Genomic DNA, 25,567 nt, shown 5'->3' with positions numbered 1-25,567 from the left:
ATGTATACAAGCGTTATGTCTAAGCTCAAGGCCCAACGATACTCTGAATATCATCCACCCGCCTCTCTTCAATCCACTCAATAGCCTCCTTCCGATTCCTACAAACATGTGCTTGTCCCTCCCCCGTAGCATCAAGAACGCTTTCACTCCCCTCCAGCGTCATATCTGCCATACATAGTATCTGATTGCGCAAATATTCGAAACAATGCGAGGCATGCATATCATTTCGGGCGCCATCGAATCCAAAAGTTTGACCGGAAGAGAGAACCAGTTGATGATAGGTATCTACTGTATAGTAGAGCTGTTATGATGGTCAACGGAGAGTTTCATGAGAAGATGAGAAAGAAGACAACATACGCAATGTAAGGCATGGGTCCAAGATGCTTCGTATATAGGACCGGAACGAATGGGGTCGTCGACGATAGGTTTACCTAACATGGGATGTTGTTCGTAATCGGGAATTTTGACAGTTCCACTACCCACTGTTCAAAGTCAGTGTTTTTCTTAAACCTCTTCTTTGTTCCTTTTGTCACTCACATGGCATTAACATATCCCAGTTATGACGAATTTGCATTCGATCATCATTACTTGTCATATTTGGGAAGAAAGATGATTCGTCTCCTTTAAGGAGTGTCCACTTATGAGATTCTGTACCAGAGAATTAGCATCATCATTTCCGCAAGAGCGACAGATGGACTTACGAGGTATATAAATCCCATTAATATCGCCGCCAGTTTCTGTATCAGCTGGTACCCAGCCCTCCTCATCCATCTCGCTCTTTTTTCCACTTTTCAATAATAAATATACAATCAAGCTCTGCATTACGATAACAACAACCCATCTTGCCCACATCAAAATATTATTCAATTTCCTACACGATTTTTTGTCTTTGAATAGCTTACGGAAACGCGAAGGGGAAGAAGTTTTTGAGGTCGCGTATTTTTCATGTGATCCGAGGGTAGTGTCGGAGTCATTTTCAAGATCAACGTCTTCGATGTCCATCTCAGAAATGGGTTGGTAGATACTGGCGGATTCTTTTGGGGACATTTCTTTTTTTCTTTTTGGAGTATTTGGTTTGGGATTAGTTTGTCTCTGGAGAGACGGAGATATGGGACGAAGGAAAGGAAATTGAGAACCAGCTCTGTGACAAAATTAAAGGATAACAAAGTTTACACTCGAAGCAAATATGTAATTGAAGAGAATTAATGGAAAAAGTGACGATGACAGTGTAGTACAATAGGATGAGCTTCACGAGATCAAACGATAAAACCACACCATAAAGCATTCCATAAATTTGTCATTACCTTGATTCGTACTCCTTTCCCTCTCCACTCATAACCTCTAGTTTCACAAAATATGCCAATCGATAATCTTTCATATCACCGCGTTTTCGACAGCGCTTCCATGCTGGCATCACACAAGACTACGTCTTACAGCATGAAGTAACAACGACATGATACAAAACATCGGCACGACTTGCCTTCGCCATCCTCTTCTTTTACCCGACTACAACTCTTATTTTGGCCATTGTGTTGAAAATGGACAATTAGATAGTGTTTTTAGTCTTGATCTGATGTAAAACATCGACTTCTAAAACATGACTTGTCGGGGAATCCCTGCGTGGACAACTACCGATCCAGGGGTAAAATAAGCGGGGTAGGAGTTTGATATTCGACATGGTGGGGGAAGCGATGGAAGCATTGTGATTGATTTTGATATCTTCACTGTTCAACTATCGTTAAGCAACTAGGCATTGAAATTTTGATCAAAATTATTCGGACGTTCAGAGGGTCGGTAATCAGGAGCCAAGTAGGAGACACTTCACGCCTGAAATTGAGTGCTTCAAATGTAGCTGCAGTATTAAATATCTATAGTGTAATTCTTATGTATACAAAATTTCGAATATCTATGACGTGGAGCCATTGGTATCCGTGTTGTTATCATGCATTTCCATGATTCCTACCGAATTATCCATGGCCCAGTCTACAATGGCATCAAAATTTCTACAAACATGCCAAGAGTTGAGTTCTGGCCAAGGAAGAGGATCATCTTCTACCATGTAAAGTGTGAAGACCCCAACGTCTGCGTTGCATTGTACATTCATGCGTAGGATCTCTAGACAATGATCTGAAAGTTGGTTGTTAGAACTGCTCGTGAATGAAGGGGTAAGTAAGCGAGGAGTAATTACCGGTGTGCATTTGAAGGCCCTTTTGTCCTCCCTTGAACTCTCCACTGATGTCTTCGTACCAGTCTCTGTATGTGACTTGTCGGAGAAGATTTATACAATGTAGTTGATGAAAAACTTCTAGGCCGACTCGGTAACCTTCGACTCCGGTCTTTGGATCCTTGACTTTCAGATGTGTGTTAGGCATCCCGATTTTGTCGAGTTGATCTGGTAAAATCATTTGATCGCCAACTATTTGCATGTCAATTCAGCGAATTGATAACGAGGGCGGATGAGTAAACCTACCATCATATGAAATAGAACTCCATGCCTTGTCAACGTCTGGTCCGTAGCCCACATACGGCGACCCAGTTCCCATGGTGTTATTGAATTTAACTTTTTGATACTCGACTGCTTTTGCAGCGGGAGCTGATCATTGAAATTAGTCCATGAATCTTCCGTTCATCGTGAAAAAATACTTACACCATGCCGAGTACTCCTTCACGTGTTTGAGCGTTGTTATCCTGGTACAATATGCCGATATGAATAACCCAAATGAAAATGAAAGCAGTACAGCGTGTACCAACCACATCCATCGGTTATCGTACGTATGTCTAGGCAATGGCATAGATTCCACATCCTGAGCCTTTCCATCATACTCTGAGTCTAACAACGTTGAATTCAAGCTGTCAGTAGATCTTCGACCGAGAGATACATCGATGAACTGTTCATCGTTATCAACTCGATGGTATTCAGCCGACATTTTTGAAAGTCTCTTCGTTGACGAAATTCGGATTGTATTTGAACAGTCAAACAATTGGAAAAATTTAGAAAAAATTAGATAGAGAATAGCTTAACCAGAAGCAATTTCAAAAACAATAAGAGACGAAAAAGACCACGGCCAGCGATGAGGAGAGGAAGGGAAAACAAAAACAATTGTACAAACCTTCAAAAACTTCAGATGACAATAAGAAATATCCATGAGGTCAATAGGTCATCATTGTTATTGCATTGGGCTGATTCCAACCGTTGAATTAATCTGCCACGATATCCAATACAGCAGATGTCTCATCTGAACATAAAAACCCTTCCTCTGATGTTTGAGAATTGTGACAGTTGAAAGAATTGGAAGCATGGAAATGGCAGGAGTCCCCGGGTATTTTAGGCTATTCTAGCTGGGTGAAACTACAGGACAGGCCCACGTTTTATGTAAGCGGATGCTCCATCCCAGCAAAAAATCGTCAACGACTAAAAACAAAAATCGATGTTGTCGGTACAATATTGTCAGCTTGTTGCATTCAATATATCAGCAACTATTTGGGTGTATGTGGATTGTATTTACGATTGTGTCGTTAAATTATGCATCAATATATCAGAAGTTCGGTTGGCTCCACTTAGAAGTCTAAATCAGCCCCGAGAATGGTTGTTGCTTTCACAGTATCCGGAAATCTATCTTTCTCATTCGAATCTTTACAAGGCTTCTTAGTTACATCTGAAACGTTTGATATTCTAAGATCCAAAGACAGTGTGATTGTTAGCTAGGCTATACTTTCCTCTCATTTACTAGACGTTGATTAATGCCCCAACATATTGCAACAACCGTCTGAACTTTCTGAACTTGGTCGGCGGTTATCAATCCTCCGCATTTACTTCAGATGAGACTATCGTTTGACAATGTATGGGTACTTAGTCTTAAAATAGCTATTATTGATCTATCTCAAGCAATACAATGGTGCAAGTCCACCTCATCATTCACCAATCACAATGAGTTTACTGCAGCTTTGTATACGAAATCGATTGCGACTATCATTCACATTTCGTCTCGAGTAACCTAGAGGCGAGAGCAACATGTACCAGCATACTGGATTTGGTCCCAAGTCGGGATACCATCTGAAGAAACCTATGACAACATACACCCCTATCTCGCTGTTTGGCATTGTTCTTGTATATGTATAAAGTCGCTCTAATTCTCTCAAGCCTTCTCCATTCTCACACCACTTCTCACGCCATCTTCTGAGCTTCCATTCTTACCTCTCTTCTTTACATTCTTTCATTCGCTCACTGCCGGCCAGTACCCCTGTTAGATTTTTGACTTTATTCTTCTTTATTTCAGATACATTCCACTTCGATCATCATGCATACTCCATCCATCAATATTTTGCTCGCCGTCGGCCTTCTCTTCTCTACCCCATTCACATCGGCTCTTACTATCCCTTCCATCGATAAGAAGTCCATTGTAAGTCATACCCTTCACATACATTTAGATGCATGAGACCGTCACTAACAAATAATAGGCTGGTACGGGCATAGAATCCATCGAGACTCGTGAAATTCCTGGTCTCATCAATCGTCATCACACCGAAGCCCAGATCGCCGCTAAGGAGGCAAAGGCAAAAGGAAAAGGACAGCGCGATGTTTTGGAGAGAGAAGCACATCACACTGAAGCACAGATTGCTGCTAAGGAAGCCAAGGCCGGGAAAAAGAATGGACGCGACGTTGAAACCAGACACCACACTGAAGCACAAATCGCAGCGAAGAAAGGAAAAGCTTCCAAAGGTCAACGTGATGTAGAAGAGAGGGAACCTCACCACACAGAGGCACAAATTGCTGCCAAAGAAGCGAAGGCCGGGAAGAAGAATGGTCGCGACGTTGTAACCAGACATCATACTGAAGCACAAATCGCAGCCAAAGAAGCTAAAGCTAAAGCCAAGAACCAGCGCGATGTCGAGCAACGTGAAGCTCACCACACCGAGGCTCAAATTGCTGCTAAGAAGGGCAAAGCTTCTAAGAATCAACGCGACGTGGAACAACGTGAAGCCCATCATACCGAGGCCCAAATCGCTGCTAAGAAGGGCAAAGCTTCTAAGAATCAACGCGATGCTACCATCGAGGAGCGCGAGCCTCATCATACCGAAGCGCAGATTGCTGCTAAGCAAGCCAAAGCTGGTAAATCCAAAGGACAATAGATTTGGCTGGACTACTGGATATCATTGGACTGCGTTCAATGATTAGGTAGACGGATATCTGAGAAATTGTTTTGTATCTCATTACAGGTGTACATGAATGGATGTTTCGGAAAGACGGGGTATTAGTGTCGTTATATAATCATAAAGAAGCATTCAACTGGATGAATCAATAAACCGGTCTATATGTGAACCTACATTTCTAGAGATTCCCCTTCTTTTGCACCAGCAATAAAAGCAAGTCAAATCATAACCATTTTGAAATGCACAATATTCTTTGGAGTAGTGAAAACTACATGTAGATCATGGAGTATCCTGACACTTCAAAAAGCTGCCATAATATCGACAGCTTTTTTTCGTTCATTCCCCATTTAAATAGAACTCTCATGATTCGTAAAATAGCAGAAGAGGACAGACTAATATCTTCATATGGGATGTAGCTATTCTTATATTGCTGTGGGAACAAGTTTTCAAAGGACTAAGTCGGAATTTCTGAGATATGGTATTCTCATGATGCTGAGCAATCAGTGTCACCTGGTTCCCCTTTGACAGTCAGACAATACCCAGGTACTTAGGTAACAATAAGAGACGTCGAAATCATATTATGTGAGGAAAACCGAATTACATTCAATAAATATCTAGCATCTACTCTAATATCTATTTAAACCCAAAAATCCGAACGCCCAAACACCTCGATTCCATATCTACCCTATCAAACTCTTCAAATCCCCAAAAGTCAATATTTCCAAATAGAAAGCGTCTCGAATTTCAGTCTTGAGCTCTTCACGCAATCTTTGAGATATGACAAGAGACATGAGTGAATCCAGCCCGAAATCAGCCACGTTTGCATCATCAGTCAGCACTCGAATATCAACGGCCAACTCCTCAGCTATGATTTCTTTAGCACGGATGTAAGAGCCTGAAGCTTCCATTTTCGGAGGCGATGATTCATGTTTGCTTTCTTTTTCGTGGACGCTTCGTGTCGGTGAAGGAGGAGTTAATAGACGATCTTAGAGTCACCCGCGAATGGTGATTGTTGAGACGATTGCGACTTGGAGTTAGTGGCACCTGAACCCAACGAAGCGAGAGAGAGGGCGACTTGAGAGGCATCCAAGGCATGAGATGCAGCCTTGAGGGGAGGAGGGCGGAAGAAGCGATCTAACATGACACGTGGCCATTGAGTGAAGACAATGGCTTCGACAACACCGACAATCTCGTCTCCTTGAAGAATGTAGACGTCACCGACGAAGTTGTTCTTATCCGCAGGGACCATTCGGACATATGCTAGATATTTCCCACCGGGTGCAAGCGGCTTTGCAAACCTCATGGACTTCCATGATGGTGTGATGTAGAAGTATTTGTTGTTATCGAAATGCGTACCTCCATTCAGGATGAAACCTGATAAGGAGACACATCCATCAATAAAATGAGGAGGTACTGTCCAATTACCAGCAGTATCGGCAGGAAATTCCACTTCAGCTACAGCTTCATCTTTGTTAAGAATTACTGACTTCATTGTTCGATACATTTCCGAGTAGCCGACCAACTTTCCAAAGAGACTGTATGCAAGATTGGTTGTCAATTTATCGGCATGACCGCGGGTGGCTAGATCGTTAAGAGCTGCAATACGACTTGTCACAAGGCCTGATGATCGCGACCATGTCGACAACCAAGATGATGGATCTTCGTAAGAGATAGTTGCATGACAATACCATAGATTTTTGGCGGGATTGTACCATTTTACATGAGCTTGTCTTTTTACTAAATCGGCCTCGGCACTCACCACAATGGGCTGAGCTTCTGTTGGGCTGTAATGCTTGACTACAGGTTCATGATACTCAAAGTCGGTAACATTGATGCCAATATTGGAAGAGTTTGGAATACCTTTATCAAGGATGCGTTTCGCGACTGTGAAGGCCATATCTGCATGAAGAAACTGCTCATGTTAGAAAAGGAGTGTTATAGTGAATAAATACGAATAAGTAAACTTACAGAAGAAGCAACTCCGTAGTTGTTCATAGCATGTCCTTCAATAACATCCTTGAGCGCTGGGTCTGTCATATCCGACTCAGTCACAATCTGGGCTGAGGTTTCAGTGTAGTTCTCCGAACGAATCTCGTGGATACTTGTAGTGCGGAAACCCTTGACAGCTTGAGTTATGGCCTTTGTGAAGTTGGGATCTGATAGCGCTTGACCCTTGGTCAAATTCCAGTCTCCACTGTATTGAATCCAATAGTTCTTGTTGTTCCATGCGTATGTTGGGGCATCGACTAATCGAAGAGCCTGCTCGAAAGGTAAGTGGTACTCTGTCCAATCGATGGCTACGCCGGCATTGTATAGAGAGATGAGTGCCTTTCCGAGCGTGGTCCAATTGTTTTGGTCTCGGTGCATTGTTGGAGATGTCAATCGAGTATCCGATAATGTCTTTGCGATGAAGCTAACACAGCAAGGATGGTGACCAATCTCTAGCCAGAGTGTGGATTTAGACAAAACGCCAGATTCCCAAGCGGCATTGAGTCCGCCAACATAGTCGACTGTTTCTCGAGTTGCCTTTGCCAAGTAACTGACATCGATCCCAGATGTTAGAACTTTAGAGTAGAGAGGGGATATGACCGGGATTTTGGGTGCCTTGAACACAACAGCACTCGTCAATTTGACGAAATCATCCACCAGAACATCCATCTGACTTGTGTGGTAGGCATGGGGCACATTAAGTTTTATGGTCCTATAACCTGCTTTTCCAAGAACGGTCGCAAGAGCCTCCAGGTCTTCCAATACTCCACCGAGTACTGTTTCCTCGGGGCCATTGATACAAGAAACTTCAAAGGGAATGCCATCGGCTGCTTTCAGAATCTTTTCTTGAGACGCTCGGACTGATAGCATACCATGTGTAGCAGGCTTACAATGTGTCTCAAGCAGATTTGCGCGTGTTCCGACAAGGAAAACAGTATCACTATCAGAAAAGACTCCTGCTGTATTCAATGCAGCATATTCACCCAAGCTGTGACCTATAACGACACTTGGAGTGACCCCATAAGAAGCCCATAGCCGTGTGAGAGAAATCTCTACGCACACGATAGCTTGATGAAGAGACACTGTGGGTACATCCTTAATATCGCAGGTGCTCTTGATGATAGGCAAAAAGGAGGGGAACTTTTGGCGCTGTGCAATACCGTCAAGTCGGTTTACTTGCTCTCGGAAAGGCCTGGAGTCGCGATAAAGCTGTGCTCCAATGCCGATGTAAAATGTTCCTTGGCCAGTGAAAGCGAAGGCTACTGGAGCTTGCTTTGGATTGGTAGGGAGCTGATCTAGGGCAGTATCAATATGGGGACGAAGAAGATTAACAGCATCTTTGAGTGAAGATGCAAGTACCGAAACCCGGTAATTGTAGTGCATCTTTCGTGCAGACAAAGTGTAAGACAAATCTGCGATAGAGACATGTGGTTGCGTTTCCATAAAATCCACGAGACGTCTGAGGTTCTCTTGAAGGGAATACGGTGTTTTTGCCGAGATGGTGATGGGATGCGTAGGTCGAGTATCTTCGCCAATCCTTGGACGCTCTGTTGCTTCTTCCACTATCATTGCTGTGTTTCCTCCGGCTGCTCCAAAGTTATTTACCATTGCCAGCCTTTTCTGACTACTGCTCTTTTCCCATGGCGTGGCAGTGTATGGTATAACAACACCCCTCTGACCCAAATCCTTGGGCAAGGCCGGATTCAGCCCAGTCTTGATACCAACATGAGGAGGGATAGTACTCTTTTGAAAAACAAGCATAGTTTTGATAAATGCCATGATACCAGCAGCAGCTTCTCCGTGGCCAACATTGGATTTCACAGATCCAATGTGAAGGTCTGTAGTTCTCGGCTGCCCGTTAGCAAAGACTTTGGTAACTGAGCTCATCTCGGTTGGATCTCCCGCACCAGTGCCAGTTCCATGGAACTCGACATATCCTACAGACAATGGATTAATTCCAGAACGCTTGACCATTTGGTTGAAAAGATGAATTTGTGCTAAATCGTGGGGCCGTGTGATGGATACAGCCTCAGCCGAATGATCAGTACCAGCAGCAAGAACGACCGCGAGGATGTTATCATTGTCAGCTTCAGCGTCTTCTAATCGCTTCAGAACCACGCTTCCAACGCCATCAGCACGACAGTACCCGTCTGCTCCCTCATCCCAGGTTTTGCAGCCTCCAGTAGGGGACAAGAAGTGACCCTTGCTCAAGCCAGCGTAAACATCTGAGTTTGTAATGATATTCATACCACCAGTAATTGCCATATCAATATCACCGCTCCAGAGAGAAGTACAGGCAGCTTGAATAGCAGCCAAACTTGACGAGCAAGCTGTATCGATACTGTAACTTGGTCCCCAGAACTTCATGAAGTAATTTATGCGACCGGGACCAAAAGCTCTACATCCACCAGGAATGAAGTAAGTTCCGATATCCTGACCAGTGTTGACTTCACGATAGTCATCGCTAGCGCATCCGTAAAATGTACCGACACGACGCTGATGAACACCTCTCCCATGAACATAGCCAGAACTTTCCAAGGCTTCATAAGCTGTAACTAAAGCTAATCAATGCATAGGATCAGTTTGCTCTGCTTCACGCGGAGACATACCGAAGAACAAAGCATCAAATAGTCCTGGGTTGTCAACAAAGCAGCCGTAGGGTGTTTTAGATGTGTTAGACTTCTCTCCTGTCGGATCTACATGGCTTTTGACGTCGAACCGATCAGCCGGTACCGGTTTATGGACATCGCGACCCTGTGCCAACAATTCCCAAAACTTTTCAGTATCATCTGCGCCACCAGGGAATCGACATGCCATACCAACGACGGCAATTTTGGCGGACTTTGCATCACGTGGTGGACTTTGTTCCAGACTTAGACTCATTACGGTTGGCATCATCGTCTGTTGAGATAGAGTTGTAGAAGGAAGCTCCGTCTTCCATCGCCCAAGGACGCTCTCCATATAATGTGAAGGTTGTAAACTCCAGAGTTGCACAACATCTGGTGAAAGCTGTTTCAGACCTGTGGATACGCCATCAATGGTCTGATCCCAATGAATGCTCTCCGTTAATATTTCAGTCATCATCTCTGTGAGCAATGATGTACCATCTGTTGCCTCAAATGGTCGACCGGTGACGGGAGAGAATATTGGAAAGCACAATTGACTATCTGGTGTGATGCCCTCGACGATCTGCTTGACATGCTCTAGACCATAAGCTTTATTGCTATGCCACATCCCCTGAACTTTCTTCATTGGAATATTTTTCGTTCCCTTGAAGAATTCTGATTCTGAGAAAAGAGATCTAAGAGTTGATGGCGGGCCACCAATGCTCACTGATTGACCATCAGTGTTGAAAACGGTCGCCATGCTTGCTTCTGGGTATGCCTGAATTGATTTGTTAGCGAAAAGTTTTCCCGAAAATCAAGGTTGTGAGCCCACCTTTTCCGAATTGAACTCTGCTACTGCTTGTTGAGCTTCTTTCAGATCAGCCCCATGGGCACAATATACCCAAGCCTGAGACATAAAGGTCAGTAAATAATTCTTAACAAAAAGAAAGACCCTGCGATATGACTTACCCCTTCAGCATTGATCTCGTTGGGTGAAACTTCCAGTGAGCGACATACTTGATCTACAACAAGACCAAATCGAAATGTGACTTTGGCGATTTCAGCAGCCATGGCTGGAAGTAGTAGCGGACTGGGAGAAAGTGCAATGGCTGCTCCAGAGAGCAAACCTGGGCCTCGACCGATAAGCACGGCATTTTCTGCTCGAAAATCGTATTCTAGAGGATTAGCTTCGTGATAGCTTTGCATAACAGGTCAGCAATTTTACTCGAATCCTTCGATTTTTTTTATCTTCACTTACGCGATAAAAACACCCAATTGAAATACTAGAACAAGAACTCGCTCAATAGCTCCACCCAGTGGGGTCTTCCTGAGCTCAATAACACTATCGGTCAAGTCTAATACGCTTTCAAACACGGGAACCAGTTCCCTTTGTGACCTTTCCAAACGCCGGCATTCTTGCTTAAGAGCAATAGTGATCGCATCGATGGTCGACGCAAGGATAGGGTGATTTCGCTCTTTGCTCAAGAGATGTAATTTTCTAAACAAGATACGCTGGTCTCCTTCGGGATCCCCCTGAGGGATTTCTCCAGACAAGTAAATAATCTTCGCACGTGTCATTGTACTCAAGCTTTGTACAGGACCTTTATCATTCGAAGTATCGGCAGTAATTTAGTATAAACAATGTATTACTACGTGCCAGAGGGCAAATAAGTCAGTGGTCAGTGAGCACGTTGAAGTGGATCAGTGAGCACGATTAAGTGATTAATTGATAGCGAATTGAGGCTCTATTGACTGATTTGACTTACCCACACATCTTTCTATATAAGTGATTAAAGCTAAATCGAAGGGATTCGGAATCCGAGTCTAGGTAAATACTGGTTGATAATCCATGGCAGCCGAGTCCCGAAGCTTAGATCATATCGGTCCTCCGGCCGATAGTAAGCACCAAACCATTTTCTAAACTGTCCAGGGACTCTTTGGGAGGGATTCAAGGTGTCTAGATCTCAGTATACTTCTTCAAAAGACGTAATTCTTGAATTAAACTAATTATGAATGGGGTAATGCTGCAATATCTTCGGGAATTTCTCCGGCCGAGCTAACAGGGGGAGAATATGTAACTTGTATATAATAGCTGATTGTGCAACATCTAACGGCCCTAATCGCAGCATTCATCTCAATCGCAAAATTTAACACGACTCGCTTACCAAAGTTTAACACAATGGCAGATATTTTAGCAGAAATTAAGAAACGTTTGACCTCCGAAGATGAGGCTTCGCGAAAACTCTTCCAACGTGACTTATACGAAACTATTGCCTCTACTGAGACACCTAAAGAGACCGCAATTCGTTTGTAAGCTTGGAACCAATACATAAAATCATGCAAGAAATTCAAAGCTGACTGTGATGAAGATCTCTCTACGTAGGCCCAGTCTTTGCAATCAAGTACCCGCTTTTACTAACTCTGCTCCGTAGCCTTTACAGGCCGCTGTAGCTCGCATTGGTCATGACTTGAAGATTTTCCAGACATTAGATGCTGAGGGCCCACAGAATTTGAAAGAACTGCAGGCTCGGACCGGTGCTCATCCTCTAACCCTTGGTGCGTTATATTCCCCGGACTGTCGTCCCGCTAAGAGCTCGGCTGATCTTATTGTCAGGCCGTCTGTTGAGATACATGGCCTCAGTCGGATTAATCCATCAAATTGCGACAGATAAGTTCGGAGCAAACAGTAAATGTCGCCACCTTGCAGCCCCAGAGGCTGTCACAATTGTAACGCATTTGTACGTATAAGTTATGAAGAAACAATGGGTAAACACGTTCTGATAAAATATCTAGCTTTGAGAACTGCGGTCCTCTTTTCCAAGAAATGCCAGCATTTTTACGAAAGAACAACTACCAAGATGTAACAGATGGTAAAGCTACCGTCTTCCAACCTGCATACAATACCGAGCTCGATACCTACACATACTTTTCTCAGCATCCCGAGAATTTGAAGGCTCTTATAAAATATATGGGTCTAGAGCAGGGTGTACGAGGTCGTTGGCTGAAGGAATATCCATTCGAAACGCAGACCCAAGACTGGAATCCAAGCCCCGAGGAAGCTCTCTTCGTTGACATCGGTGGTAATGTGGGACATTACTGTGCGTTGTTCAAAAGTAGATTCCCTGAAATTCCAGGTCGTATCTTGCTAGAAGATTTGCCTGACACTTTGACTCATGCTCTGCCGACGCCGGGAGTCGAGAAGCTGGGACACGACTTTTTTCAGCCACAACCGATTAAAGGTAAGTTTGAATGAATTATGACCCCAAATTAGTACGATTAGGTCTGCATACTAATCGGATCGATTATTAGGTGCCAAATTCTATCATCTAGGATGGGTCCTTCACAATTGGAGCGACGAGAAAGCAAAGGTCATTTTGCGCCAAATCAAATCAGCCATGACGCCATTATCTGTGTTGCTCATCAATGACATGATACTTCCAGAAACGGGAATTCCGCCATTTGCAACTGCGTTGGACTTGGTTATGCTTGGTGCATGTGGAAGCTTAGAACGAACTGGAGAGCAATGGAAAGAATTGCTCGGAGAGGTCGGCCTAGAAATTAAGGCGGCCATTGTATATGATTCTGAATCCTTTCATGGCATGATCTCTGCTACTGTAGCATAGAAACAACATAGTAGATACCAAATTTAAGTTTATGAGAATCAAAGCAATGACGTTTCTTAGCATTGCAATAAAACCGAAGTGACTCTCAAAAGATTCTGGATCATTTCAATCGAGCATTGTTAAGCTGAGAACTGACCCGATGGGAGGTCAAGCACCACCACATACCTAGGTAGCTAGGGCGAATGAGTCTGGTGCTCGACTTTGTATAGTGTTCAATATACAGTCAACGGGTACTATTTGGACCCCGGTGGCTCTTGAGTTAAGTCGATAGAATCCGGATGCGTCTCTAAGCAGAAGCATCAAAAAAATCATGTAGTCTACTAATCCAAACCTTTGGAAGATTCATCATGATTTGACTAATTCAGGACTTTTGGACCCAACTAAGGACATTAATAATGCCTTTCGGAATAAATTGGAGAAATAGCCTTGGTATAAGCGAAAGTAGGCTTCAATGGTCGTTATATCAGCAAAATGCAGTGTTACCCTCAATTTGGTAATCAGCCGGCGGATGCAAAACGGCCAAAAGAACGTTTTGAATGCTTTGACTGTTCTCGTGGACTTGAACATCCTAGACGAATGAGTTCTCTCTATATTGGATTCAAAGAGCAAAGCCTTCTCATTGTCGTCTTTTACGGAGTAGATCGGATCGACAGATTATTGAAAATGCCATTATCGAATAAGGTTAAGGCTGACATCACGTGAACACTCAGAAACGACACCCAGATTACCGAAAAGTTGCAAAGCTCCCCGAATCGTACTTTTCTATAACACCAACAACATTTAGGTGGTCTCGCTCAATATCTAGCTTCTAGAATTTTCTGGATTTCGGGACATTCGCTGAAGATCTTCTGCCGCACCGCGCAATTCCGTGAGTGTTTCCGTATGACAAAAGTCAAGAATCCCTCGGAGCTCGGGGGCCGAATTATGAAAAAGGTCAACTTCATGTCTTGATTAGAATATATAATAGATGAGGTAATATGGATCAATAGAAATTCCCGAATGTACTGTTAAGCTTCTGGTACATACGACCTCTAATTCACATATAACCACTTAAAAAATGTCGTCCCCTCACGTGCTTATCATTGGTGCTGGTATGAGCGGCCTCACGCTCGCGCAACAATTGAAGAAAAATAACATTTCCTTCACCGTTTTCGAGCGAGATGTGAGAAATGACTCTCGTGGTCAAGGTTGGGCGCTCTCTTTATTTGGAGAAGCCTATGACTTGATGAAGACTTTGATGCCATCGGAACTAGGACCGGTCGAGCAGACAAGCCATCTTTATCCTCTCGATCTCCAGCCACAATTCTCTTTTTATGATATTACTCGTCCAGAGTTCCGGGTCGGTGTCATCGCGGATGACACTCTTAAAGTTGTCCGAGCAAATCGACGAAGAATGCGAGAATGGCTGATGCAGGGTATCGACGTTCAATTCAATAAGCGCCTGCTTCGCGTAGAGGAGCATGGGGATAAAGTAACAGCACATTTTGAGGACGGGACTTCGGCAATAGGTGATTTTCTGGTTGGTGCTGAGGGTACACGTAGTGTAGTGCGCAGGCAGCACTTCCTCAAAGGCCAGGATGTGATGAAACCATTACCTATCGGTTCAATCTTCGGCGAGATCTCACTCAGCGGCGACGACTTCTCGGAACAGCTCACTAACTCACATTCGAACTACATCGTCATGGACCCTAGACTCAGTGGGGATGAGCAGACAGCTATGTTTTGCGCCCTCAACCGAGTAAGTCCTGATGGTAAGACTGGCTATTACTATTATATTCTTCTTTGGGTAGACAAGAATACTCCCAAAGTAGGCGAAAAGAAATGGACCGAGTCGGCATCGCAGGAACAATTGGCAGCATTTGCGCGCGAGAGAACCAATCATTACCCTTACAAGCTCCGCTCCCTGGTCGACAAAATTCCCACCGAAGGATATAATACTCCTGGCTTCCAGCTTCAAAGTGTGGAGTTAGAACCTGAACAACTACCACCTGGAAGGGTATTGTTAATTGGTGATGCAGCGCATTCGATGGCCCCATGTAAGTCTTACAATCTTGTGTTTCTTTTTCGTTTAGCATTGGATGCATTGAACTATAAACTGATTTTAAGGATCAAAGTCCGTGCTCTAGCCGCAAACACAGCTTTCGTTGATGCATTCAGGCTCAGCGATGTCCTCACGCGCGCGCGGGACACGCAAGCCTCAGGTGAAGCGCTGAATGACCTGATTTCGGCGTTCAACGAAGATATGATTTCACGCGGAAAGTTCGCGTCTGGCGTGTCCAACACAGTACTTGAGGCCTACGGCGAAGAGGCTAAATTCATTACATTTGGTAGAGAAGCCGGATTGATGCCATCGAAGACTGTGAAACTGGAAGATGTAAAGATTTTAAGTTAGAAATAAGCTCGAACTTGTTAGGCATTAAATTAGTGTAGTGCATTTTCAAATAAATATAAAGACATACCTACTCTTTAAATTAAACTGCTTCTCTAAAGTTTGGAAGCTCGTCCAACTATAGGTTGAATTTGATATAGCGGACATACTGAAATCCAAGAGTCTATACCGTTTTAGACATTTAGTCTATTAAAGTGGCTATTCTGAAACAAGGTTGACTAAATTATCAACCCCTGAGAATATTTTTGTTCCCACAACCCGCGCGCGTTAGGTCAGCCTTCGGTAATTCAAATTCGAATGTCAAAAAATAGACTCTACATTCGCGAACTGTCCCCCGCGGAGCTCGGATCCTCGGCCTTTTCATCTTAGTTAACTGCCTAGAAAGATGATATTGACGCGCGCGCACCTTTATTCAAAAAATGGCCCAGAATCTTCTTCAGCGCGCGCTCCACCTTTCTAGCGGGGCTCGCGGTGGTAAATTGGCTCAACTTCTTTCACTGTTCTTATAACTCAATAATCTCAATCAGCTTATTTTGTTAACATTCATTCAGATTTGCTATTTGAATACAAATCAAAAATGGCAACAGTCGACGATGAGACAAGTACGAAGCAGGACGGCCTTTCGAATCGCGAGCCGCCTGGAACACTAACGCCGTCTACGGGAACTTCTCATTCTCAAAAGATACCAGAGGCTGATTCTGAGAAAGCGATAGTTGAAAATGAAAATGAGCAAATGGTATGTCCGCAACATTAGAGATACAGATACAAGCAGCTGATTTATATGCCACCATCAAGATTGTGACCTGGTATGGTGCAGACGACCCCACTAATCCCAAGAATTGGTCTTTCAAGCGTAAATGGGGCATCACTGTTGTAGTCTCGCTTATTGCATTCATGACGGGAATATCGTCTGCTATCATCGCGCCCGCTAGCAATGTCATCGCTGAAAAATTTGACATCCACACTTCTTTTCGAAAGCAGCTCAACTTCTCCATCATTCAACTTGCCTACGTTATCGGGCCCCTGGTATTGGCTCCGCTTTCTGAAGTATACGGACGTTCGTTTATTCTTCAAGCCTCCAATGTTTTCTTCTTAATCTTCAATTTCGTGAACGGCTTTGCAGAGACTGAAGGTGAGTTCCTGGCCTTCCGGTTTCTGAGTGGTCTTGGCGCTTGTGCCCCTTTGACAATTGGTGGTGGTGTCCTGTCTGATCTATGGCGCCCAGAGGAAATCGGTATGGCCATTGGACTATATACTCTAGCTCCTCTGCTTGCTCCTGCCCTCGGACCCTTACTCGGAGCTTGGATTGTCGAGAGGTCTACATGGAAATGGTGCTTCTTTTCCATCACCATTTTCGGAGTAATTGTGCAAACCCTCGTTTTCTTTACGTTGAAAGAAACGTACGGCCCACGAATCTTGCAAAGAAAAGCCGAGGAGTTGCGCAAAGAAACCGGAAATAACCAGCTGCGGACGGCATTTGAGCTTAAAGATTTGCGTCTTATCTCTATCATGCGAACTTCGCTCGTTCGTGTCGTTATATTGCTTACCACTCAACCCGTCGTCATTTTTCTCTCCGTATATTTTGCGATGGTCTATGGTATCATTTACCTTATGCTGGTGAGTACTCATCCAATGTTTGTCTTCGATATTAGGTCAGAAACTGATTTACAATTTTCTTCTTTTAGTCTAGCTTCCCGTCGTTGTGGACAACTTACTATCACGAGTCCATCGGCATCGGTGGTCTCAACTATATTGCTATCATGATCGGCTTGACCATCGGTGCACAAGGAGGTGGTCGTATCGTAGACCATGTATACAAGACCCTGAAAGTTCGATCATCTGACAATACTGGAAGACCCGAATTTCGCGTGCCTCTTCTATTCTTCTCCACTTTCTTAGTGGCAGCGGGACTTTTCATGTATGGGTGGTCCGCTGAAACGAGGATTTTCTGGCTTTCAGCAGACATTGGTGCTGCTATTTTCTCTGTAGGAGCAGCTATGACGTTCGCTTCAATCCAAACATATATTATCGATTCCTATCCTCTATTCGCTGCATCTGCTATAGGTGCGACCGCGGTGCTGAGAAGTTTGACTGGATTTGGGTTCCCGCTTTTTGCTCCTGCTATGTACAACAAACTTGGTTATGGCTGGGGTAATAGCGTGCTGGGATTCGCGGTTCTAGCCGTTGGCTATGCTGGAGCTCTGATCCTCTGGTTTTTCGGGCACAGGCTGAGGGAGGCAAGTCCATATGCGAGAGGAGGTGGGTGAAGGATCCAAAATGATCAATTTGCACCCAGTTGTACGGAGAAGAAGGAAATATGACATATGTATATCATTTGAAAGGCGAGATAGGAATCGGTTTGCTACTTTTAGTTGAATCTTCGTACGCCACTTGGGCCGAAAGCATTGGGAGATGATGTCCCAAATAATAGCTTTAAACCTCACACCAAGGTTATTGACATGATTACGATGTAAAACCCTCGGTTCTATTTCAAAAATCAAAGTAGATCGTAGTGCCATCAGCGCAAATGCAAGTGAACCAAATGACAAATTTCCTTCAGTCGTGCCACAGGGGATATATCGAGTGTAAGAACTAGTAACTGTGCATCAGTATATAACATAATGTCAGCTGCCTACCAATGCGGCGGAGTGTGTGCAATGAGTTGCTATACCCCGATTTCATCGAATCGAGCAACATTTGTAACCTTCGAACGAGGACGCCATCAATTTATGAATTGCAATTTTTAGATGCCTGAGGCATCACGGTTAGCGGCGCTAGGTGAAATGGATTACCTAAGTTAAGCTGACCTTTGGACTACCTCATACTTCACAATAGCATCAATTATCAATTCTTTTTACATCCGTATGCCAAAGTTCTCCCTTCTCGAATTCATGTACGTCATTAATGTTCTCTGTTTCGATCAAAATGAACAGAAGTTCTAACGGCTGCTGGACTTGTCGACTACGGCGCAAAAAGTGCGATGAGCATCGTCCTATTTGCAATGAGTGCATGACGCTCCACATCTCTACCTGCAATTACGGCGCCAAGCCAGCATGGATGGATGGCGGTATAAAGCAAGAAGTCATGACCAAGAAGATCAAAAATGAGGTCAAGCAGCATGCTCCTTATCGCCGCCGTGGTAAACGGGAGTTGCCTACCTCTAATCTCAACGTTTCTATTCCAGGACTTGCAGATCAGAAGTTAGCTAGTTTCAACATCCCTCTTCCAGAATCTGAAGTTCAAAGTGAAACCAGTTCGTATACACATGATGCTAGCGCGACTTCTCCAGATATATCGACTGTCGCTTCTCCTGTTAACATCCAAAAGATCTGTAAGCAAGTACTGCAGATAAGACCATTCGCACAGTCGGACTCAGTGCTACTCGTGTTTTACCTCGAACGCATCCTTCCGTTTCTATTTCCTTTCTATCGGCCTGCGCCACTCCATGGTGGCCGAGCATGGATTTTAGATTTGGCTATCAGCAGCCCCGTCGTCCGTCAAGCTATCCTTTGCCAGAGCTCATATTTCTTTGCATTGGCACACGGAACTTCTAACATCAAAGACGATCGTATGTGGGAAGCCTTACTCGATCAAACAAGAGATGCTTTTAACATGTTACGCAATTCTATTACAATCATCGAGAGCTACAACGAAAATGAGCACATACTTGGTAGCGTTCGCGCTATGGCTGCTGTCATGCAGCTACAACGTTTCGAAATTGCTATCACTTCATTTGACAATTGTCAAGCGCATCTCAATGCTGCCTTAACAATTTTTAGAAAAGTCGTTGATGTTGTTGGAGCTGAAAATCTAGCTAGCTCTTCCAACACATTTCAAAGTATTCTCGGGCTTCTGGGTCCCCCTACATGGATCCTGCCAGCCCAACAAGCTGAGATATCTAGCTCTGAGCAAGCTGCTTTTCGCTTTTCAACAGCTCTGTTGATTTTCGATGACATCATCGCGAGCACCGCTTTCCAGGAGCGTCCGAAATTGTACGACTATCACCAAAGCCTCCTTTGTAAAAGTGATGGGGTCGATGCTGTCCCTCCTATCAACCTTGAAACTACTGTGGGGTGTCAGAATTGGGTGCTCAAACAAATCGGCGAGATTGCTGTTTTGGATGCATGGAAGAAACACTGCAAGGCAGCTGGCAATCTGGATGTTATTGAGCTGGTACAGCGCGCAGCAGCAATCAAGAAAACGCTGGAGGCTCATGTTTCACGTTTCGAATCCGATCTGGTGTCTGTACCTCAGGAGAGCAATTTACTGGACGATATGTTTGCAGCCGAAGACTACACTGGACAAGCTCGTACGATCGCTCGGCAAACCTCATTAGTAACTCGAATTTGGGCGCATAGTACCTTTCTTTATCTGTCTGTTGTCGTATCTGGGTGGCAACCTGCCAATCCTGATGTACGGTATCATGTAGCTCAAGTTCTTGAGCTGTTGACGCATCATGTATCACCTCCAGCATTGTTGCGCACAATGGCCTGGCCATTTTGCGTCGTAGGATGCTTGACGGAATCTGCGCAAAAAGCTCGGATACGCGACATGGTAGATTCTCTACGACCGGCCAGCCGCTTCAGCACTGTGCGCCGCGGCTTCGATATTATAGAAAAGGTGTGGAACGATAGGGCCATGGGTAATGCTGGCGAATTCGCTACATATTTTCGAAGTGACACCACTCTTGTGCTACTCGTTTGAAGGTGTAAGAATCTTATTGATCTTTGATTCTCGGTTTCAAGCTTTTCAAGGTGCATTCAAACAATAGCATGAATGTTAAGAAATGTTCTTATCAATTCCAAGGCTCTTTTCCGCAACCCTTACGAATCTCTATAATGTAATTGATCTTGGCCCTGTCTGTTTCCAATACCTTGCTTAGGCAATTCAGCGGCCTTTATATTCATACATTCGCAACTTTATTACTTTCGTTACTTAGATTCAAATGCCAATGGATTCGGATCTATCTAGCCGATAGTATTCATCTTATTACAAATTTTGTTAACAGATAACATCTTCAATGAGATCGACACCAGATGGAAGAAAAAGAGCTAGGTCTGCTTTGAGCACTTGTCTTGAAAATATAAAACATTTTTATTTTTTATTTGGACATTTTACATGCGCTAGCTAAGAAGCCAATTGATATCTAAAATTTGGTATAACCTTGGTCCTTCACAAATGTAGCATGCCATGGAACATTCTCGGCGCCACTCGCTGCCAATTGCGAATAGAAATCGGCATGCGCGGGCCCGTTGACCGCCTGGCCTGCGATCTTTCCGTCAGCTTGGCGCTGGTCTGCGTAAATGAATCTGGGAAAGGACGTGTCAGAGGACGATATACTGCAAATCTCTGTTTCTCTCTGTGGAACATAATCTGGAAAAGAAAGGATGGACAAGCACTCACCGGTAGCCCTTGGCTGTATATGCTCCGTCAGCAACACCAAGCCAGTAGGCAGTAGCTGCCTTTCCCATACCACCGTTCAACAACAATGGCACTGGCAATACAGCGACATTACAGATGTTACCTGTGTAGATGAATACCTTCTTGCTCTCTGCGGGTAGAGTTTCCCAGCCTTTGATAGCTTCTTGTGCGGCAATGAACGGAGTGACAACATTGACGTTCAAATCGTTGGTAACGCGAGCCTGAGGAACAACACAGTTAGCATTTTTCTGAATAAGAAAGGTTTCTGAGGGTGATCGGGCGTAAAATGCTGGCTTTCGAAGCACATTGAGATATTGGGGGACTTTATGAGCTGAAACCAAAGTGGTTGGGAACTGGTTTGATGGCGACTTACACTTGGGATGGACAAGGCTGATTCTGCATCAGGTGGAGGAGTGATGGAACCGGCGTTGTATATGACTACGCTAGGAGCCGCTGAGAATTCGCTCTTGACTTTGTCGAAGATAGAAGCCAAGACGCTGGGGTCGGTGTTGGCAAAATCGGCCGAGAGAGAAAGATAGCCCTTCTCATTGACTGAGTTTGTACCTTTTCTCGAGACAATGGCGACTTTGTATCCTTCTGCCGCGAACTTTTCAGAGACAGCTTCACCGATTCGTGGACCTGATCCGAGAATGAGAACGGTTTTGGTAGCCATTTTTATTGAAGATGTCGAGAAGCTTCGTGTATTGAAACGCAATTTTGCACAGAATAATCTCATGAAATCAAGTTGTATGTATAGGTCAGGAGAAGTGCTGTATGATTTTATCACAGAGGCCAAACCCCTCAATCCTTATATCAGCGATCAGTTTATAAGCCGCGCGGGGGTGAGACTCAAAATCCGAGCGCCGCATTCGCAATATTCTCATCTTACATTCCTATTTTGAGCCCTTGCTCTTGGTTGGCTACGATGGCGGAGTGGACCCTGCAGCATAAACCCAGTGTGCATCATGCACGGATGCCGTGATTTAGAATTAACGGCGCGCGGCTTACTTAAGCCGCGCGGGTGTGGGTCCCGTGCTTGAAAGTCAACATCAACAATTTAATAAGTCCTTGCTTTTCTGGCGATATCACATCATCCTTGATTTTCCCACTTCTCACCTGGATGCCCCAAAAAGAATTATATCCGCGGGTCAAGGGTAGAGCGCGCGAGACCACCTTGTCGACAAAAAATACTTGATCTTCTAAGCAGGATCAACATCACGACATCCTGTTTCGGGATACGGTCTCCATCTGCTTTCGGATCAATAGTTGAAGGATCTCGATATTTCTACCTCAAATCGTCTTACATGCAAGGTCCATCACAAACAGTCCCCTTGCTTTACGGGCATCGTATTATTGCCATAGTATCATCTCACGGCCAAGGATGATTGTCTAGTGCACATGCAATCAGACGAGTCAACAATGCCTTTCTCACAACTATAGATTACGAGAGACCTTTTATGTTCTTGCAGCCGAACTAACTGGTTATTATTGCCGAGTGGGATGAATACTGCAAATGCATTCAACTGGTGGAGCTAGGAATGAATGCAGCTCTACATCGACCTGGAAGAATCAGAGGTAGAAACTTGCATTGCTGTCAACTCTCCGTAGAGGTTTTGATATTCGTTTCATTGATTCTGCTTACAATATCATTGGAAGACCATGGCGAGATTCTGACATTGGTGTCATTCTTTGCCTCGGCTTTCGAATTCTGTCTCATACCCTGGAATTGCTCTCGATCAAGCGTCCCGCAAGCGCGAGAGAAGGGTATCTACTTACTCACTCGCGGGCTCCAATGCAACTGACTGTCAAAGGCCTTACTGTTACCGTAGCACGACTACTCTCACTCAACTGCGTTATTATCCTGTGAGATTTGTACCTACTTATCGATGGCGTTACGTCATCTTGGTTTGAGCGGGCTCCGGTAATATGCTAATAGTGAAAAGTCACGTGTAGTACATGATACAACCTCTACGTAAGCGAAAAAACAGGCGGAAATTGAGTACTCTTTCAAAGGTATTTTTTAATAGATTATAAATTCATTTCAAATTAAATATTGAAATTTGAAAAAAGAAAATGAAAATTTGAGTCTTCTTTATATTGAAATCAAGTGTTTTTATTATTTGATATTAGGATTAAAAAGAAATCTTAGTTGTTGAAGGTCTTTCGAATAATGGTCAATTCCCGCCTGTTTTTTTTGCTTACGTAGAGACAACGTACATGATTTTTTGTATTGGAAAATTAGACTGAGCGCAAGCTCTTTAAGTAAATAGGCTAGCCTAAGTTTTGGAGATAGCTACCGTTGGGCCATTTAATTGGAATCAAGACTGTTCGGACCCTTGAAAATCACTCCATTGATTCACCAACAGGCTGGTCAGTAGTCTAGACCAGCAGGTTGGACATAAGTTCTCAATGTTTGAATTAATACAACATCGGAAGCGAATCGGGTGTTCTAAACCACTTGGATAATTTATTGATTGGAAGCTTCTGGTTGTCGCACTGCAGTCCGGATCATTGTAAACCCTAGTCATCACCAAAACTACCATGAATTTTATTTACATAACACGAATTTTTCGCTACGTTGGGAGCCTTAACAAAAAAGCAGTCATCAATGTATTTTCTGCCTCAACGAAATCTCGATAATTGAGTCTGTGCTCCCTTCGGGAGTCTGCAACATCACGAAGTCAGTACTGTCTATTATTTATGTTTTTAAATCCGATGACGGAATGTAATTGTGACGAATGACTTACGAGAATGCGTGTCAACTCAAGATTGGAATCTGCCTCGGTGATGATCTCCCTCCACTCAGATTCACTTCGCTCCTGTGCATTGAGCATCTGAACCATATTAAGGTCCCTGATTCTAGTAAAAAATCAGCAAAGAATGGTTGGCTTCGAAGTGTAGAACATACCGCAGGTATCGTTCAGCAATACTCGACATTGGTCTGTTCGATGGCGAAACGACAATTTCGACCAGCAGAATCTTGCTTCCCGGCTTCATAACCGGTACAATTTGACGAATGATTTTGACACTATTCTCATGCGACCAATCGTGACAGATATGTCGCAAAACATAGACTTCTGCGCCCGTTACCGGCTGGGGATCAAAGAAGTTATGCTGTACAAACTTTACTCGGTTGGTCAATTCGGATGACAACTGTGCAGCTCCTTGCTCAACATTCTTTTTGTAGTCTTCTACCACAAAATTAAGCTTCGGGTAATTTTTTGCGAGTTCCACACTCAAGAACCCGGATGAGCCACCAACCTACACGAATATGAGTTAGCTTTCCAGGACAGGAACAGGAACACAAGTCAAACTTACATCGACAACAGTAGCCTCTCCAAGCTCTGCCCACGGATATCCCGTTATAACGTGCTTTTGACTCTGGCTAGGATCTTTGTTGACACCCTCCATCGCACCGACGAATCGAGCCATCAACTCTGGGCTTTGCTCGAGGTATTTGAATAACCCATCTTTCGTATCAAATGCAAGACCAAATGCGGTATCTTGTGCAGCGGTGCTGTCTTTATATTTTTCCAGCGCTTCGGCTAGTTTCGCACTGGCAGGAAACATCTGCTCAACGAAGAAGCCGTAGTAATTCATCATGTTATGATTGTGCAATAGCAGAGCTGAAGATGCGGTATGAACCACATGGTCCGGAACATCCTCTCGCAGCATCCGGTTCAACATTGCTTTACGCACAACTGTTTTAACTTTTCTCTCGGACAGACCAACCTTTGCAGATATTTGTGCATAAGTAGCTCCGCCATCTAGTGGAATTGCAGGGAGAATGTTGAAGTGATAGATAACTTGTTGAGCTGCATTATCAAGGGCCTAAACGCATATCTTAGCATGCAAAGCTTCACATCATTCTCGATGGTACTTACAGCACCCCAAACCCGAGCCAGAACTTCTCGTGAACCAAGAAACAAGTCGTGAAGCGCACTCGTGTCATCTATGACCGCCATCCGTGCTGCTTCAATCTCAGGTTCCCCATCAGTGTCAGGAAATTCATCCTCCGCATCTTGATCGAAAGATAATTTGACATTCTTGCCAGCCAACCATTTCTCAACAATAGCTGAGTTTCTAGCGATTCTTTCACTGAGCTCTTTGATAGAAGACATGCTGAATATTCACATGGGGTTTCTTGTGAAATCGGCTTTTGCAGCATGAGCTATCTATAATGCTATATGTATTCTTGAACATATTGGAGAGTCAACACGAGTCTGACATTCTAGTTTGGATCGGGGCTCGGCCGTCCACTTTTCGGCTGATTCCCCGCTTCGGCCGGCCGGGCTGCACAGCTATTTTCAAAGCCATTGTTATTGGATGTTTCAAAGATTTTATGCACGAGTTTCATTTTGCAAAAGGCTCACATCAAGTAGAGCGCA

The 25,567-nt window shown here is 44.1% G+C and overlaps 10 protein-coding genes across 10 annotated transcripts; 5 read left to right on the top strand and 5 right to left on the bottom strand.

Moving 5' to 3' along the window:
- Positions 1-25: 25 nt before the first annotated feature.
- EAE98_006387 (uncharacterized protein) lies at positions 26-1,047 on the bottom strand (the record flags this gene model as incomplete). Its single annotated transcript, XM_038954010.1, has 4 exons — positions 26-301; positions 358-482; positions 538-648; positions 702-1,047. The coding sequence occupies 4 exons, from the start codon at positions 1,045-1,047 to the stop codon at positions 26-28; spliced, it is 858 nt and encodes a 285-aa protein (XP_038809800.1).
- Positions 1,048-1,862: 815 nt separating this feature from the next.
- Positions 1,863-3,224, bottom strand: EAE98_006386 (uncharacterized protein). The gene is made up of 5 exons (XM_038954009.1): positions 3,111-3,224; positions 2,648-2,989; positions 2,471-2,593; positions 2,189-2,416; positions 1,863-2,127 (listed from the first exon to the last, which is right to left on the bottom strand). The coding sequence occupies exons 2-5, from the start codon at positions 2,925-2,927 to the stop codon at positions 1,907-1,909; spliced, it is 852 nt and encodes a 283-aa protein (XP_038809799.1). The 5' UTR covers positions 2,928-2,989; positions 3,111-3,224; the 3' UTR covers positions 1,863-1,906.
- A 1,074-nt stretch (positions 3,225-4,298) lies between these two features.
- On the top strand, positions 4,299-5,130 carry EAE98_006385 (uncharacterized protein; the record flags this gene model as incomplete). The annotated part of the gene is made up of 2 exons (XM_038954008.1): positions 4,299-4,400; positions 4,459-5,130. The coding sequence occupies 2 exons, from the start codon at positions 4,299-4,301 to the stop codon at positions 5,128-5,130; spliced, it is 774 nt and encodes a 257-aa protein (XP_038809798.1).
- A 994-nt stretch (positions 5,131-6,124) lies between these two features.
- EAE98_006384 (uncharacterized protein) lies at positions 6,125-11,324 on the bottom strand (the record flags this gene model as incomplete). The annotated part of the gene is made up of 6 exons (XM_038954007.1): positions 6,125-7,063; positions 7,120-9,701; positions 9,750-10,524; positions 10,579-10,653; positions 10,716-10,944; positions 11,005-11,324. The coding sequence occupies 6 exons, from the start codon at positions 11,322-11,324 to the stop codon at positions 6,125-6,127; spliced, it is 4,920 nt and encodes a 1,639-aa protein (XP_038809797.1).
- Positions 11,325-11,925: 601 nt separating this feature from the next.
- On the top strand, positions 11,926-13,369 carry EAE98_006383 (uncharacterized protein; the record flags this gene model as incomplete). Its single annotated transcript, XM_038954006.1, has 6 exons — positions 11,926-12,056; positions 12,116-12,125; positions 12,179-12,302; positions 12,361-12,484; positions 12,540-12,985; positions 13,056-13,369. The coding sequence occupies 6 exons, from the start codon at positions 11,926-11,928 to the stop codon at positions 13,367-13,369; spliced, it is 1,149 nt and encodes a 382-aa protein (XP_038809796.1).
- Positions 13,370-14,426: 1,057 nt separating this feature from the next.
- On the top strand, positions 14,427-15,761 carry EAE98_006382 (uncharacterized protein; the record flags this gene model as incomplete). Its single annotated transcript, XM_038954005.1, has 2 exons — positions 14,427-15,405; positions 15,484-15,761. 2 exons carry the CDS (start codon positions 14,427-14,429, stop codon positions 15,759-15,761), a joined length of 1,257 nt encoding a protein of 418 aa, XP_038809795.1.
- A 574-nt stretch (positions 15,762-16,335) lies between these two features.
- EAE98_006381 (uncharacterized protein) lies at positions 16,336-18,025 on the top strand (the record flags this gene model as incomplete). The annotated part of the gene is made up of 3 exons (XM_038954004.1): positions 16,336-16,494; positions 16,554-17,375; positions 17,444-18,025. 3 exons carry the CDS (start codon positions 16,336-16,338, stop codon positions 18,023-18,025), a joined length of 1,563 nt encoding a protein of 520 aa, XP_038809794.1.
- A 658-nt stretch (positions 18,026-18,683) lies between these two features.
- EAE98_006380 (uncharacterized protein) lies at positions 18,684-20,462 on the top strand (the record flags this gene model as incomplete). Its single annotated transcript, XM_038954003.1, has 1 exon — positions 18,684-20,462. One exon carries the CDS (start codon positions 18,684-18,686, stop codon positions 20,460-20,462), a length of 1,779 nt encoding a protein of 592 aa, XP_038809793.1.
- A 213-nt stretch (positions 20,463-20,675) lies between these two features.
- Positions 20,676-22,432, bottom strand: EAE98_006379 (uncharacterized protein). Its single transcript, XM_038954002.1, has 3 exons — positions 21,553-22,432; positions 21,162-21,400; positions 20,676-21,067 (listed from the first exon to the last, which is right to left on the bottom strand). Exons 1-3 carry the CDS (start codon positions 21,913-21,915, stop codon positions 20,905-20,907), a joined length of 765 nt encoding a protein of 254 aa, XP_038809792.1. The 5' UTR covers positions 21,916-22,432; the 3' UTR covers positions 20,676-20,904.
- Positions 22,433-23,784: 1,352 nt separating this feature from the next.
- On the bottom strand, positions 23,785-25,300 carry EAE98_006378 (uncharacterized protein; the record flags this gene model as incomplete). Its single annotated transcript, XM_038954001.1, has 5 exons — positions 23,785-23,844; positions 23,927-24,038; positions 24,088-24,440; positions 24,498-25,010; positions 25,064-25,300. 5 exons carry the CDS (start codon positions 25,298-25,300, stop codon positions 23,785-23,787), a joined length of 1,275 nt encoding a protein of 424 aa, XP_038809791.1.
- Between the last annotated feature and the right edge of the window lie 267 nt (positions 25,301-25,567).

Source organism: Botrytis deweyae, assembly GCF_014898535.1.
Source record: "Botrytis deweyae strain B1 chromosome Unknown BDEW_013, whole genome shotgun sequence".
In the NCBI taxonomy this organism is placed as follows: Eukaryota; Fungi; Ascomycota; class Leotiomycetes; order Helotiales; family Sclerotiniaceae; genus Botrytis; species Botrytis deweyae.
The sequence above is the reverse complement of the archived record's forward strand: the minus strand, read 5'-3'. Positions and strand labels throughout refer to the sequence as shown.